Raw genomic sequence first — 13,310 nt, 5'->3', positions numbered from 1 at the left:
CCCAGTTCCAGGTACATGGTGTTAAAAATGGCTTGCATGACCAAGAATTCAGAGCCCAAAGCCATCTGTCACTGCCTCCAGGATCTCAATCATATTGCTCATGTTAAGAAACAATCAATTCATGACCTGTACGATTAGCACCAGCTTTTCCGGTCACATGACCGGAATATTCCGCACGCCATTGGCGAATCACAATTACTGACTCCGGCACGGATTCGTTGAATAAAGTGTCAATCAATACCACTGTCAAGGTTGTACCAGGAGCATATGTGAAGCTAGCTCCCCTGCTAAGAGACCACTACTCTTTCGCGTAAATGGATTCCTTTGCCTTCACCTCCCCCAAAGTGTCTGGGATCAGTTTTAATTTAAATCCCGTGGTTTTAACATTCGCGACGAAGGAACGTTTCTGTCAAAAGTCGGAAACGTCGACGAGCGGGTATTTTACGGCGCCTGGCATGAAGCAATGGCGGCACGGAGTGGAAGACGTTCCCGCCTTCCTTCCGGGGGAAAAAATGTTTTAAAAAGAATTGAGAAAGAACCCAGTGGTTTCAACAATCGTTGTCGAACATTTCCACCCCGACTGTGCTTCCAAGTAGCAAGTATCTGCTTGCTAGCCAATAAACGAGTAGCTATGCTACTATGCTAACATGGCTGGCTAGCATATCTGCTAAAAACAAATACGCCACAAGATGATGAAGACAGCGATAGGGGACATACCATGGTGTTTTAAGAAGAGCAACACAAAGCATCGCTTCTGGATGGAACTTTTCCGGTGAGTCAGAAATTGTATTTATCGGGTTCTCGTCTCGTTTCCTGTTTCCTCTGGGTGAGCATCATTGACACAAAATCACTTCTTCATCTGTAGTCAAAATGGTTGTTTGTGTGTCCACAACCCTTTCACGTTTGGTTTCCTGTCTCGCTGTTTGCTTTAAAATCCTCTCTCCCCGCCAATGTGTGATGAAATTGGTGAAAATGCCAGAGAAAATATGAAAGTTAATGTGTTCACTGGAGCTTGCAGGATGATTATCCCTCCAGGCTTTGCATCCCAAGGTACACCATGGTTTTCTGTAAAACTGTGTTACAGAAAGAGAAAAACAGAAATCAACAGCTGTGACCACAAAAGCCTCCACATTTCGCTCACCGTGCCTGCATCGTACACCGCCATGGTGTGTTTGGGGATGGCACTTGAGTGTTTTCACAGGCCTGCAAGTGACACGGGTTGGTTTCAGTAAACCCAATCACCGACGGAGGGAAATGAAGATGGCGAAGAGGGCGACGGGGCATATTGGATATTTGCTGCCTCCAACCTGACGCCAAATGAAGTTCACAGCAGTCAGAGGACAAACACAGGCTCTTGTCTCCTCAGACTCAGTGTTCCAGCAGGTTCCCGCAGTTCTTTTTCACTCCCACTTTATTTGCAATCCCCTTTTTAACACTTGAAAAAGTCTGAAGTCGCAGTTTGACGCAGTGTTTGGATGGATTGAACCGGAGGAGGTGGTTCCATGAGGTGGGGGGGGGGGCTTGAATGCAGGACTCTTTGAATATGACACAGAAGAAAATACAGAACTTGTACTAACTTGGTAAACTGAGGGAGTGAAGGTGTGTGTGTGTCCGTGTCCTCAAACCCTGAATGGAACTATAATGACAATAATGAGCAGAATCAGAAACTGAATCCGTTAGATGTGAAAAGTTGAGAAGAACTGCATTTGAGAGCAGCAGCTTCAGTTGTGTGTGTGTGTGTGTGTGTGTGTGTGGAGCTGCAGCTGGGACGATTCAAGTCACACAATCATATTCGATCATTACACACACACTCCCAGATGTGATGGCTGTAAATTATGAACAAAGACTGAAGGAAATACAACACACACTATTTTTATGTAACACACCTTTAACTGCCTGCAGGGGATCTGTCCCACAAAGCCTGGGTTTCCCCACAACTGGTGCAGGAAGACACAGCTGCTGCTGCTGGTGTGTGTGTGTGTGTGTGTGTGTGTGTGTGTGTGTGTGTGTGTGTGTGTGTGTGTGTGTGTGTGTGTGTGTGTGTGTGTGTGTGTGTGTGTGTGTGTGTGTGTGTGTGTGTGTGTGTGTGTGTGTGTGTGTGTGTGGGTGTGTGTAACATATATTAACACCTGTTTAATACTTAAACTCAGTGTTGTTACACTGAAGAACTGTTGTGAAGTTGTTTTGTTTTGGAACTCTGTGTGTGTGTATAATTGTGATTTTGAATTTTAACTGAGCTGAGCAGGCCGCGGGCTCCTTCTGCGCTTCCCGATGCAACAGCTGAACCTTGCTGTGAAGGAGAACTAGGTCCAGTTGTTGACACCGACAGGGCCCCCCACCTATCTACCCGACAAACACACACACAAGCAGAGGTTTAAATACATACACAGCATGAATATGATCTTGTTTAGGGTACCGCTGACTTTGACTTTGTTTGAACAAACTGTTTTGCGTTTTCTCTCTGAAAGTTGCGAGTCGTCAGTGTCCTGGCTCAGGGGGACTCGCTCCATGGTCTCCTGTTGTGTGTGCTGTAAATTGAGAACACAAAAGACCTGACGGGAGGGACTTGCAGAACGCTCCGACCTTCTGTCTGACCTTCACCTCGGGAGCTCAGATACGATGAGCTATTAAAGTCGTTTCATCGATAATCATTCAATATTTGAACCCTCTTGAACTGCATGACCCTTCATTCGGGTTCCTATGACTGATGGAACTGTATGATAGCCAGGGTGGGAGGAGCTGTGCTGAATAACTTCCTGTGTGTGTGTGTGTGTGTGTGTGTGTGTGTGTGTGTTTGTGTGTGTGTGTGTGTGTGTGTGTGTGTGTGTGTGTGTGTGTGTGTGTGTGTGTGTGTGTGTGTGTGTGTGTGTGTGTGTGTGTGTGTGTGTGTGTGTTTACGTGCGTGCGTACGTGTATGTGTGCGTACGCGCGCCACCTGCAGTGAATGCTGTCGACCAAATGTCAGAGCTGAACCAGCGGCAGCACCGATCGCATCGTAAGTAGATTTTCACATTTCTGATTTGAATTCGGTGTGTGGATAGAAGGGAAAAGCGCATTGGGATGGCAGACACACAAACACACTCAGGTGTATGAAAGTGCTGCTTGTTGTTGTTGTCGTTTTTTGTTGTTATTGTTTGTTTCCCCCGTCAGGCTTCAGTTTTGCTACGTCTCCTCTAGTTGACCTTGAAAAGTTTAATGTTACTCTTGCAGCGCGAGGCGTCTTCTAGGCGCTCCTCGCCCGAATAGGCGAATGTCTTTCTCCGCGTTCCATCAGTCACTCGGGGAGGTCGAACTGATAGTTGAGTATAGGAGCCGTCCGGCCGTGGGTTCACGAGACCAGGAAAAATAGATTGAGAATTTGAAGGCCAGGAGTAAATTCACAGAGGTAAATTCACAGAAGCAACGATTTGGAGACAATTTGGCCAATCACACAGGAAAGGCCTCATGGCCTTCCGGCCACCTGGCTACCAGGCCTCCAGGTCCTGGCCTCCATTGTGGACCTCCTAAAACCCAGACCAGGTCCTGGTCACCTTAACGCCCGCGGGACGCCGGCTGGTTCTGCAAAGATACATGCGTTCGGGCCTCACAGTACCTGCACCGGTACTGCCGCAGAAAATACTCGCATTGTGGACGCAAAACTAACGCCTGTCAGTTCCAAAAGTATTAGTACTTTGTATTCACAATGTGATTTAATTGTAGTATTTTATTGTCTGTTTTTACCACTTTAATACTTCATAAATATGGAGCAGTTTAGAAACTTTGCATGGATTAACAGTAAAAGTACTGCGTCAAACGATACTCCGTTTCGATAAAATTTTGTTACAAGTCAAAATGAAATAAAGTTTATACCTTCATTACAAAATAAAAACTCGAAGCGGGGTTAGAATAATATTAATAATATAATAATTATAAATGTCTATTATTGTTCTAACAATGCAAACAATAATAATGATTACAATAACAATGATAATGTATTATTGTAGTGGTAATAATACAATAATATATTATTGCAGTTGTTAAAATAAGTAATTTTCTAAAAATTATAATTATTATTGCTTGTCTTGTTGTTATACTAATTTTGCTAATTATGATTATTGTGATTATTACTATTATTGTTATTATAACAATGGTTATAGTATTAATACAATCAGTTGCTATTAAAACAATATTAATTATTACTTTGATTATGGTGATTGTAACATTGACGAATAATAATTGATCCCGATTATTATGATTGTTTTTTAAACCACAGTGATTATAGTAATGACAATAATACTAATTATAATCACAATAATTAAAACTTATTGTTGCAGTAGTATTAGTGGCAGTAATTGTAATGTTCATAACAATGCTTCGTATTATAATTTACTGCTGTTCTTGTAAACATATCAATATTGATAATAATAATGATAATAATAATTGACAAGTTTATTTGGCGTGAGGACGTGCAGCTGGAAGTCAGTTTGTCAAATGATTACCAGTATTTGTATATAGGTTGAAGTACTTAGTATAATCACGCGTGCCCGCTGCAGTACTTCAACCGTTCAAATACTGAACAGTTCGGGGAGGAAAAGGGGGGGAAAGTTTTCATGGATTGAGACGTGTCCTCACGGGATCCTTGTTTGGCTCGGGTTCGAGCTCTGACCCAACGCCGAGAGGAGGCGGTTCATCGTCCCAAGACCAGATTTTTGAAAATTTCCATTTCGGTCTCATCCTGCAGATCAACCAGACCCAAGTGTTTCCTTAGTAATCTGATTACTCCACCGGCTAATCGCCGATCAGACCATTTGAACCTGATCAGAAACCCTCCCCCTGTGTTTTCGTCTCAAAAAGACGCCCGTTCAGTATTTTCATTTATTGATTTTCTGAGCACAGCTGCGCGCTTTCACGGTTCCGGGGGCGTTTTTCGCAAGAGGTTCCCCGATTTTAGAACCGTATTACTCACCCCAAAATGGCAGGTGGAACTGGAGCAGAAACCCCCGGTGTGTTTCCCTCCTCCTCAACTTTCCACCCTGCAAAACACGAAATCAAAATCAGTCAACGCCACTCTCAGGCGTGGTCACGTGACCCGCCGATGACGAACGCCAGGCGAATGAGTCAGGAGAACATCCCGGTGAACCTCACTCCTCCGCTGGAACCAGGGGGTTCCTGTCTAGCAGAGGACATGGTGACGGTCTCGGTTGGCGTTTGCCGCGGCTCAACGAAAGCATCCTATTGGCCGATCAGAGTCACCGAACCTCATTGATCTGAAGGTGAGGGTTGACGCGGACGGCTCAATCATCGCAGTCATTTGGACGCAAAGCAGGTTTGAACCTGGACGAATTAGCTGTCAATCAAAACAGTCACTCAACGGGGAGGCGGGGCTTAGTTTGGACCGGTCAGCAGTCGCTGCATTTGGAGGCGGGGCTTAACTGGACAGGTCAGCTGTCAATCACAGCAGTCGCTACTTTATTTTGCTCCTTTTCAACTTGAAAAATCAAATCTATTCATAAATAAATGACAATATATGCACGGAAGATTTAAAATTAGACACTCGTGAAAAGATAAAAATCCGAAAAAAAACATCTTCACCTGGACCGAAAAAGTGTTCTCAACACGTTTTGGAAAGTAAGGGAAGAATAAAATACCTACAAGAGGCAGTTTACGAATACACCGTTGCTTGCGATCCAGTTTTATATTCATTAGTATCGATATTTCTAAATAACATTTTGAAGTGTGTTCCATATTTTCATATCTGTTTCTAAATCATTCCACATAGACATACATCTTTGTTTGACATTTGCTCCTGCCGTTGTGTTTGCAGAAACACTAATCCCCTTTTAGCTCGTATCTACTGGCTTGGGGCTCCCAACACCTTCTGGACACGAGCTGGAAGCATGTTATTATTTACTCTATACGATATTTGAGCTGTTTTCAGTCCACCAGATGGCTGGATTGTTAAGAATAATTTTGTTTGTCGGTTCAGAATGATAACCGGCCCTGCTGGATATCTTTACTGCTCTCTTTTAAAAAAGAGAGAATCGGTTTTGTTTCTCCGCTTGCCGCATAATAAGCAACGGATATCAACGAATGTATTTTGCCTCATTCGATATTACACTACATTTTGATATTTAAAACAACTCTTTTCTAATTTAATGTTCTCCCTTTTTTGCAGCGTCAGAATATTACATGTATTTGCATACTTGTTTAATTATTCATAATATACATTTTCATTTGTATATTATATTTGGATTATTCAACAAGATCTGATTAACTGTCAAACCGTCTTTTTGTCAAACCGTTTGGTGTCTCCGCCGCGTCAAGAAGGCGCCCCAGATCTTCCCTCAGCGAAGGGAATTTATGTCGTCTACAAATAAAACCAAATTTAATAGCTTAATATCACGTATCATTTGCGCGTTAAATAAATAATTGGGGACCCGGCACGGATCCCTGTGAGAACCCACGTTTAACCCTCTGATTTTTCTTCATTTCATCGCCTGTCATCATATACCTGTCCAATATCCTGATCAATAAGTTGTGATCAGTGGTGTCCAAACACCCGGACAGCCGTCAAACACCTAACCATTCACCCCCGCCGAGGATTTTCAGTCAATCCGACAAATGTTTTCGGGAAGACGGAGAACGCAGAGAGAGTCCCTGGCAGGAGAACATGGAAAGAACCCAGAACCTTCTGGCTCTACCAGGGCGCCGTGGAGATGACGGAGCCCTCGGAGTTTCACCAGATCTCCGTCGGCACGCTGACGGCGAACGCGATCCAGTCAGCCGCCGCACCAGGAGATGGAGACGATGAGGGGAGACTCTTGAAAGAAAAACTGTATCTGAAGGAGGTCACCGGACCAGAGGACCAGTGAGCTGTCAATCACCCCAAATGTTCTTTACAGTTTCGCAGGAGAGGTGTGTGTTCGGTTGACGCAATTAGAGGTGCTGTACAAAGAGCGAGCAGCTGTGTGTGTGTGTGTTTGTGTGTGTGTGTGTGTCATGATGGCAGCGCAGAGGAAGACAAACCTCAGAGAGACAGGGGACGTATGTGTGAAATGTGTGTTCTGTCCTTGTTGTGGTTCGTTTCTCCAAACCACCTTTAAGAAACTCAAGCTTTGCATGCTTTCTGACTGCTGCCGTTTCACACACACACACACACACACACACACACACACACAGATCAGAAACCAAATGAACTTTACACCGCCTCAGAACCTGGGCGAGAAGCTCCACGCACACTCTTCCTCCGTACCGATTTGAGAACGGACCGCTGGGCTTGATGTAAGGTCAACGGTACGACATCCTCAGCCGCGTTGTGTTGTTTACGGTCAAATCGAGGCGGTTCTTTCAGTCTTTGTCGGGACTCCTCGCTGAGATATCGGGTCTGGACCGCAGAGCAGGACTGGGAGTGCACCAATTTGCAAAGAAAAATAAAGCAGCTGCACATTGGTAAAATGTTTAAACGCTTAATAGCGTTATTAACAGTATCAATGCGCCAACGAAGTTGAAATGTAACCCGCTTGTGTTTGTATGGACATCCAGTTTCCTGTATCGTAACCAGAAAAGTGTCGCCTCCTCTGGTCGTATCAGGAACTGCGTTTATCTGGTGACCATTAACATATTCCTGTTTTGTTTTTCCTCCAAGCGCCAGGTCTGGTTCTTCACCCGCCCTCACACTTCCTGTTTGTCCCCCCTCCGAAAAAAAAAAAAAAAAAAAAAAAAGTGCGCAGATCTGAGCGACGGTGGCGGAATCATGACGTTCTCCCATCTCTTTGTCTCTCGTCCAATCAGCTGCAGAGGGGGGCGTGGCCACGCTTTAAAACCAGGTCGACTTTCCCATCCATTTTATCTGCCCCGCCTGCCGTCCACCGCCGTGAGTATTTTCTCTCTCTCCGTACTTTTTTACTCTCCGACCACCAGCAAGTACTTCGAACTCGCACGTCACACCGTGCAAATACCTGAGTAGAATTTCTGAATAAGAGTCTGAATAAGTGACACATCGATACGAATATTTAGAGGCAGATTAAAATGTTCATTTAATTTCACAGAGGAGAAGGAAATCGACAACAGAATTATCGGTGGGAAATAAATGTGAGTGATGGTGTATGTACACGAAAATTACACTGATTATATAGTAATAACACATTGATAATGAAATTATTATTATTATTATTAAAAAGTCAACTATATATCAAAGCTGTACAAAATAATTGATTTTTTTTTTCCAAACCAGTAAAACATAAGTCCTTGCCTTATTTATGTATTTTTTCAAATCGATTATTTTAAATGTTGGAAAATGATCTTAAGGCGAAATGAGTGAATCATCGGCGTGAGTTAAATTTGGTCGAAAATAACTAAATATAAACATTTTAAATCGAAGGTGTTTAAAATAATTTCATTTTTGTATTTTTTTTTTTTTTTAACCAGAAAAATAAAAGTCTTCGTCTCATTTCTTTTCCTAATCGGTTGCCGATTAGCTGATCAATATGATCAATATGAGTTGTATTTGCTCCGTGTCGCATCTTCTCAAGCCGCCACTAAGACATTAACAGGAGTGACAAGGGCTGAGCCGGGAGGCCACCATCGATCCCTCGCCATGATCAATACCTGATAATTAATTGGCTTTGGCGCCCTGCTAAAAAAGTAAATACCAAATTAAGAATCCATCGCTCCGTTCTGCTCAGACCTGGAAATCTATCATTTCTATTGATTTCTACAAACACAAGCGACCGGCAGATCCGCCCAATTGAGGCATCGATTTATCGCCAGACGACGATACGACTCAATATCCAATTATATCGAATCGAATGCGCCGGGACTCGGGTTAGAACTTCTTGTCGGCGAGTCTCAGTGGAAGACGAGAACTTCTCATGGAGTCAGCGGGGGGGGGGGTTATCGCGAAGATCTGTCTAAGTGTGTGTGTGTGTGTGTGTGTGTGTGTGTGTGTGTGTGTTTGCAAGATGAAGGTAGAGAAACCACACCACGCCTCCTCCTCCTGTGGTCTCTGCGCTCAGGCGTGGAAATATCCGCCTTTCGTGGAACAGAGGAGGAGGAGGGAGGGAGGGGTCGGGATGAGATTCAACTCGGTGGCGAAATCAGAGCCCCCTCTCTCCCTCCTCCTCCTCCTCGCCACCACAAGCCTTTTTCGACGGCGCATCCCCCCCCCCCTCCGAGCGTCTCGGTGTTGGTTCTCAGCCGCCGCAGACGGAGCCGGCGCGTCCTGAAATCTCCAAATCTGAGACCACCGACTCCCCACTTCCTGCCCGATCATCTCACCTCCCCGTGCCAGGAACAATCACATCTCTGGTAGCGGGGAGATTTTTTTACTTTTCATTTCACTCTAGTCACAGTGTTGCTGTTCCTGGTGTTGGGGGGTGGAGGTTCTGCAGTTTATGTTTTTAGAGGGATGAAGGCTCCACCATTCTGAGGGTGATTGAAGCCTAGAAGGAGATTCCATGGCCTGGTTTCAGCATCCACCCGTTCTGCTTGTTCTCCTTCACGCAGACATCAGCCGATGACGCCTCCCCTCCCCCTGGCCCAGGTTTCGCTGCCGCTCTGAAGCCCGTCCCTTCATCTCCATGACGACGTGTGGATTGGTAGCGGGGCTCCTCGCTGTCCTCCTCACCTGCACAGGTGAGAACTTCGGCCAGCAGAGAGGAGGTTCGCCGTCCCTGAAAGGTTCTCTCTTTATCCCTGACCTTCCGCCCGCCGGTGTTTCCCCCGCAGGAGCCGAGGAGGTGCTGGTCTCCCAGCTGGGCCGCTCCATCACCCTTCCCCTGGTGAGGACCCCCAACGCGTACATGTATTGGTCCCACGGGAACGTGGACAACATTCTGGCCAGGCACAACCCCTTCGATGGCTGGGCGCTCATGGGTGAGACATGCGTTGATCAGGCCCCATTAGGCTCCGCCCCTCTGCTGACGGTTTTCCACTTCCTGTCCCGCAGGCGTCCAGTGGAAGGACAGGTTGTCCTTGTCCGGCGATAATCTGATCATCAAGGACCTCCACGCCGAGGACTTCGGGATCTTCCTGTTCTCTAAATTAGAAAACCAAAAAAAGAAGGTTCTTAAGACCCTCCGCCTGCTCCGGGTCAACGGTAGGACAGCACTGCACTTCCTTACTTAGCAAGAGTAAGAATAGCAACAATATAGCTAACACCAGTGCTAGCTGAACAGACAGTTTGATGCGGCTGCAGCTGGAGGACATCCCATAATCTTCCCCCCGACATTTCTTGTCCGTCCAGTGTCTGTGACCTCGCCACACCCCCTGTTGCCAGGGGAGACGCTATCCCTGCTCTGCCAGGTGGAGGCGCCGCAGGACTTCCCAGTGCTCGGGATCCACTTCTTGGACCCCCACGGGAGGAGGGTGGACACCAACACGGGGGCGGGGCTTGTGAAAATGGACGCCACCGCCGCACACAATGGCACCTGGATGTGTGTGGTGTCAAGCAGTGGCCAGGAGAGCAAGGTCTCCTTCCCCGTCCACATATTCAGTGAGTCCATGATCCACCTTCTGAACGCGACCTTTGTCCTCATCCGACCCGGGCTGCAGTTAACGCCCCTCTCCCCGTCCCTCAGAGCTCGTCTCGTTCCCCTCTGGTCCTCGGTTCTTATCCGAATCATCTCCTCTCGGCATCCCCTGCTCCCTCCCCACCACCGTCTCCTGGGAGCAGGTCCGAGCCAAGGGCCTCCAGGAGGCGTTCTGGCTCTTCACCCCCCTGGCCTCGGCCGGCGGCGCTCCTCAGAAGCTCTTCTCCCTCATCCTGGAGAAGTCGCTCCGCTGGAGCCCAGCAGAAACCCGAGGGCTGACACCTGACAGGAACCTCCAGAAGGGAAGTCTATCCCTCAGCAGGAGAGCCGTGAGGTTGGAGGAACGAGGAAACTACACCTGCACCCTCGTCTTCAAGGGAGGAGTCACTGTGAAGACGAACGTTCCTGTGGATGTCCTGCAGAGTAAGGAGTCGACTGGTCAAACATCTCTCCAGTTCGTATCTTCATCCATCCGGAGGCCAAAGTGCTGCGACCCACGTCCCCCATCTTGCTAATGTCAAGATATCACGCTAACATTAAACTGAAGTCCCCTTAGTGTTTAGATTTCACGCTTAGGTTAAACTCATGTCCTGCTAACGTGAAACAGTCACCCTGGTAAGGTTAAACTTACCGGCCGTCTAATATTAAAGTGATCTCCCGCTAAGATTAAAGTGATGTCTTGCAAATGTTAATCTGATCTCTCACTAGGAAGTTATTTAGTATTTCAAATGCATTAGTTCAGTACGAACTGATGTCCTGCTTATGTTAAACCGACATCCTGCTGGTGTTAAACTATGTCTTCCTTGCATTAAGGTGATGTTCTGCTAACATTTAGATGTCCAGCTAACATTTAACTGATGTCTTGCTAATGTTAAACTGACATCTTGCTAACGTTGGATCAGTGCAGCTGGTCATCTTCCGACTGTTGGTCTTTGCCTTTTGTTGGACCAGAAGCTCTTGGTTTCCATGGTTGTGACAGGAAGTAGCAGCTGAAATGAAAACCCCACTTCCTGCTTGATATAAAGCGTTACCATCTCTTCTGTCCCACCCAGTCGTCTCTTCTGCGGGCCGCCGCGTCGTCAGCGGCAACCAGCTCATCTTGACCTGCGGCCTGGGCCGGGTCCTGACCCCGGACCTCCTGCTGCGGTGGCTCCCCCCGAAAGGATCCCAGCAGCGACCCGTGACCTCCGGCGACGAGCTCCGCCTCCCGGCTGTGAGCGTGAGCGACGGCGGGGAGTGGCGGTGCGAGCTGCGGAGGAACGGCACGCTGCTGACGACGGCCAGGATCAGTCTGAGCATCGGTGAGCAGGAAGTAGATCCTCCCTGGGGGAAAACCCCGACCTTCTCGCATCCGTCGCCAGTCACATGACCGACGCTCCTGTCCGCCAGAGCCCGCCTGGAGCACGTGGAGGCTGGCGACCATCAGCGGAGCCGCCGGCGTCTTCCTCCTGCTGCTCGTCCTGCTGCCCGTCATCCTCCTACGAAGACGAGTAGGAACAATTTTCCCGCCCCCTGCCTTCTCAATAAAGTTTTAGCTTCCCATCGCTTTTCTTCTTCATGAATTACCACACCTTGAAGTATTCATTTAACACGTGTTTTTGTATTCTTTCTCCCCCAGCAGAGGAGGCTGCGGCGCCCCCCGAGGCATCGACTGTGCAACTGCAAGAAGTAGGTAGCAACACCAGTAGGTAGCGGGCCTCAACACGGAAGTCGCTCATGTATCTGTGGCTCTCTGTGTTTTCAGGCCGAAGCCCAAAGGGTTCTACAAGACCTGATCGAACGCTTCAAGACAGGAAGAACGCCCATTTTAAATTTTTTTTTTTTTTTTTTTCATGAAACTTTATTGCTCGAGGCTGTCGTTTCGTCGCAACTGTAAATACCAGCGCACCGGTTTGTATAGTCACCTCTGCCTTATCCTCTGGAAATCAGTATTCTACTTTAAAATCAAGAAATAATAAATCAATGAACATATCGTGTGTGTGTGTGTGTGTGTGTGTGTGTGTGTGTGTGTGTGTGTGTGTGTGTGTGTGTGTGTGTGTGTGTGTGTGTGTGTGTGTGTGTGTGTGTGTGTGTGTGTGTGTGTGTGTGTGTGTGTGTGTGTGTGTGTGTGTGTGTGTGTGTGTGTGTGTGTGTGTGTGTGTGTGTGAGCGCGACTGGAATTGCACGCGAATACCACAAGGTCACTTTTGCTATTTGAATTAGAATATCAATGAATAGTTTAATTAATCGAGTTTACATATCTTTGCTGTGTTGTAATTATATTAAGAAGTTTCAAAATAGTTGTGTGACTAATTATTCAAAAGTGTAAATGTATATTGTAGGAGCTCACGGGAAAAAAAATAATTTAAGGACTTGGATTTAAAAAAACTATATTGTCGCAATGATGTAAATTGGTTTAAATGAATTCATCACATCAAACGAAAACTTCAATAGAAAGACCAGGAAGTAAATACAGTGTTAAAATGATGAGTTTTGAAGTCGTTTAAATCTAGTGTTTTGTTTATATTCTAACAAAGAGGAAGTGAAGACTCAGGTTTTTTAATTTCAAAACAGTCACCCTCACACACACACACACACACACACACACATAGTTTTGCACACACAATGACTCACAAACCTAAAGTCACACACACACAGTTTTGCACAAACAATGACTCACAAACATAAATAGTCACACGCACACACATACACACACTTACATAGTCACACTTTGTCTTGCCATCAGTCACATAAGATAAACTTCATTGATCCCCATAGGGGAAATTCTTTTGTCACAGTATCAGATATGAATACAAATATGAA

General features: G+C 46.3%; 1 protein-coding gene across 1 annotated transcript; it reads left to right on the top strand.

Moving 5' to 3' along the window:
* Positions 1-2,960: 2,960 nt before the first annotated feature.
* cd4-1 (CD4-1 molecule) lies at positions 2,961-12,471 on the top strand. The gene is made up of 11 exons (XM_086155934.1): positions 2,961-2,995; positions 7,771-7,852; positions 9,484-9,612; positions 9,706-9,852; positions 9,926-10,075; positions 10,223-10,471; positions 10,557-10,931; positions 11,561-11,809; positions 11,898-11,998; positions 12,130-12,176; positions 12,253-12,471. The coding sequence occupies exons 3-11, from the start codon at positions 9,558-9,560 to the stop codon at positions 12,281-12,283; spliced, it is 1,404 nt and encodes a 467-aa protein (XP_086012060.1). The 5' UTR covers positions 2,961-2,995; positions 7,771-7,852; positions 9,484-9,557; the 3' UTR covers positions 12,284-12,471.
* The last annotated feature ends 839 nt before the right edge of the window (positions 12,472-13,310 follow it).

This window comes from Fistularia commersonii, chromosome 11 (assembly GCF_037954325.1).
Source record: "Fistularia commersonii isolate RoL2024-O1a breed Wild chromosome 11, RoL_Fcom_v1.0, whole genome shotgun sequence".
Taxonomy (NCBI): Eukaryota; Metazoa; Chordata; class Actinopteri; order Syngnathiformes; family Fistulariidae; genus Fistularia; species Fistularia commersonii.
The sequence above is the reverse complement of the archived record's forward strand: the minus strand, read 5'-3'. Positions and strand labels throughout refer to the sequence as shown.

What these genes read in the sequence shown, in the direction of transcription:
- cd4-1 (XM_086155934.1), top strand. Translation starts at nt 9,558, where the DNA reads ATGACGACGTGTGGATTGGTAGCGGGGCTCCTCGCTGTCCTCCTCACC. An exon ending in CTTCCCCGTCCACATATTCA is followed by an intron (nt 10,472 to 10,556) that starts GTGAGTCCATGA and finishes CCCGTCCCTCAG; the next exon opens with AGCTCGTCTCGTTCCCCTCT. An exon ending in TCATCCTCCTACGAAGACGA is followed by an intron (nt 11,999 to 12,129) that starts GTAGGAACAATT and finishes CTCCCCCAGCAG; the next exon opens with AGGAGGCTGCGGCGCCCCCC.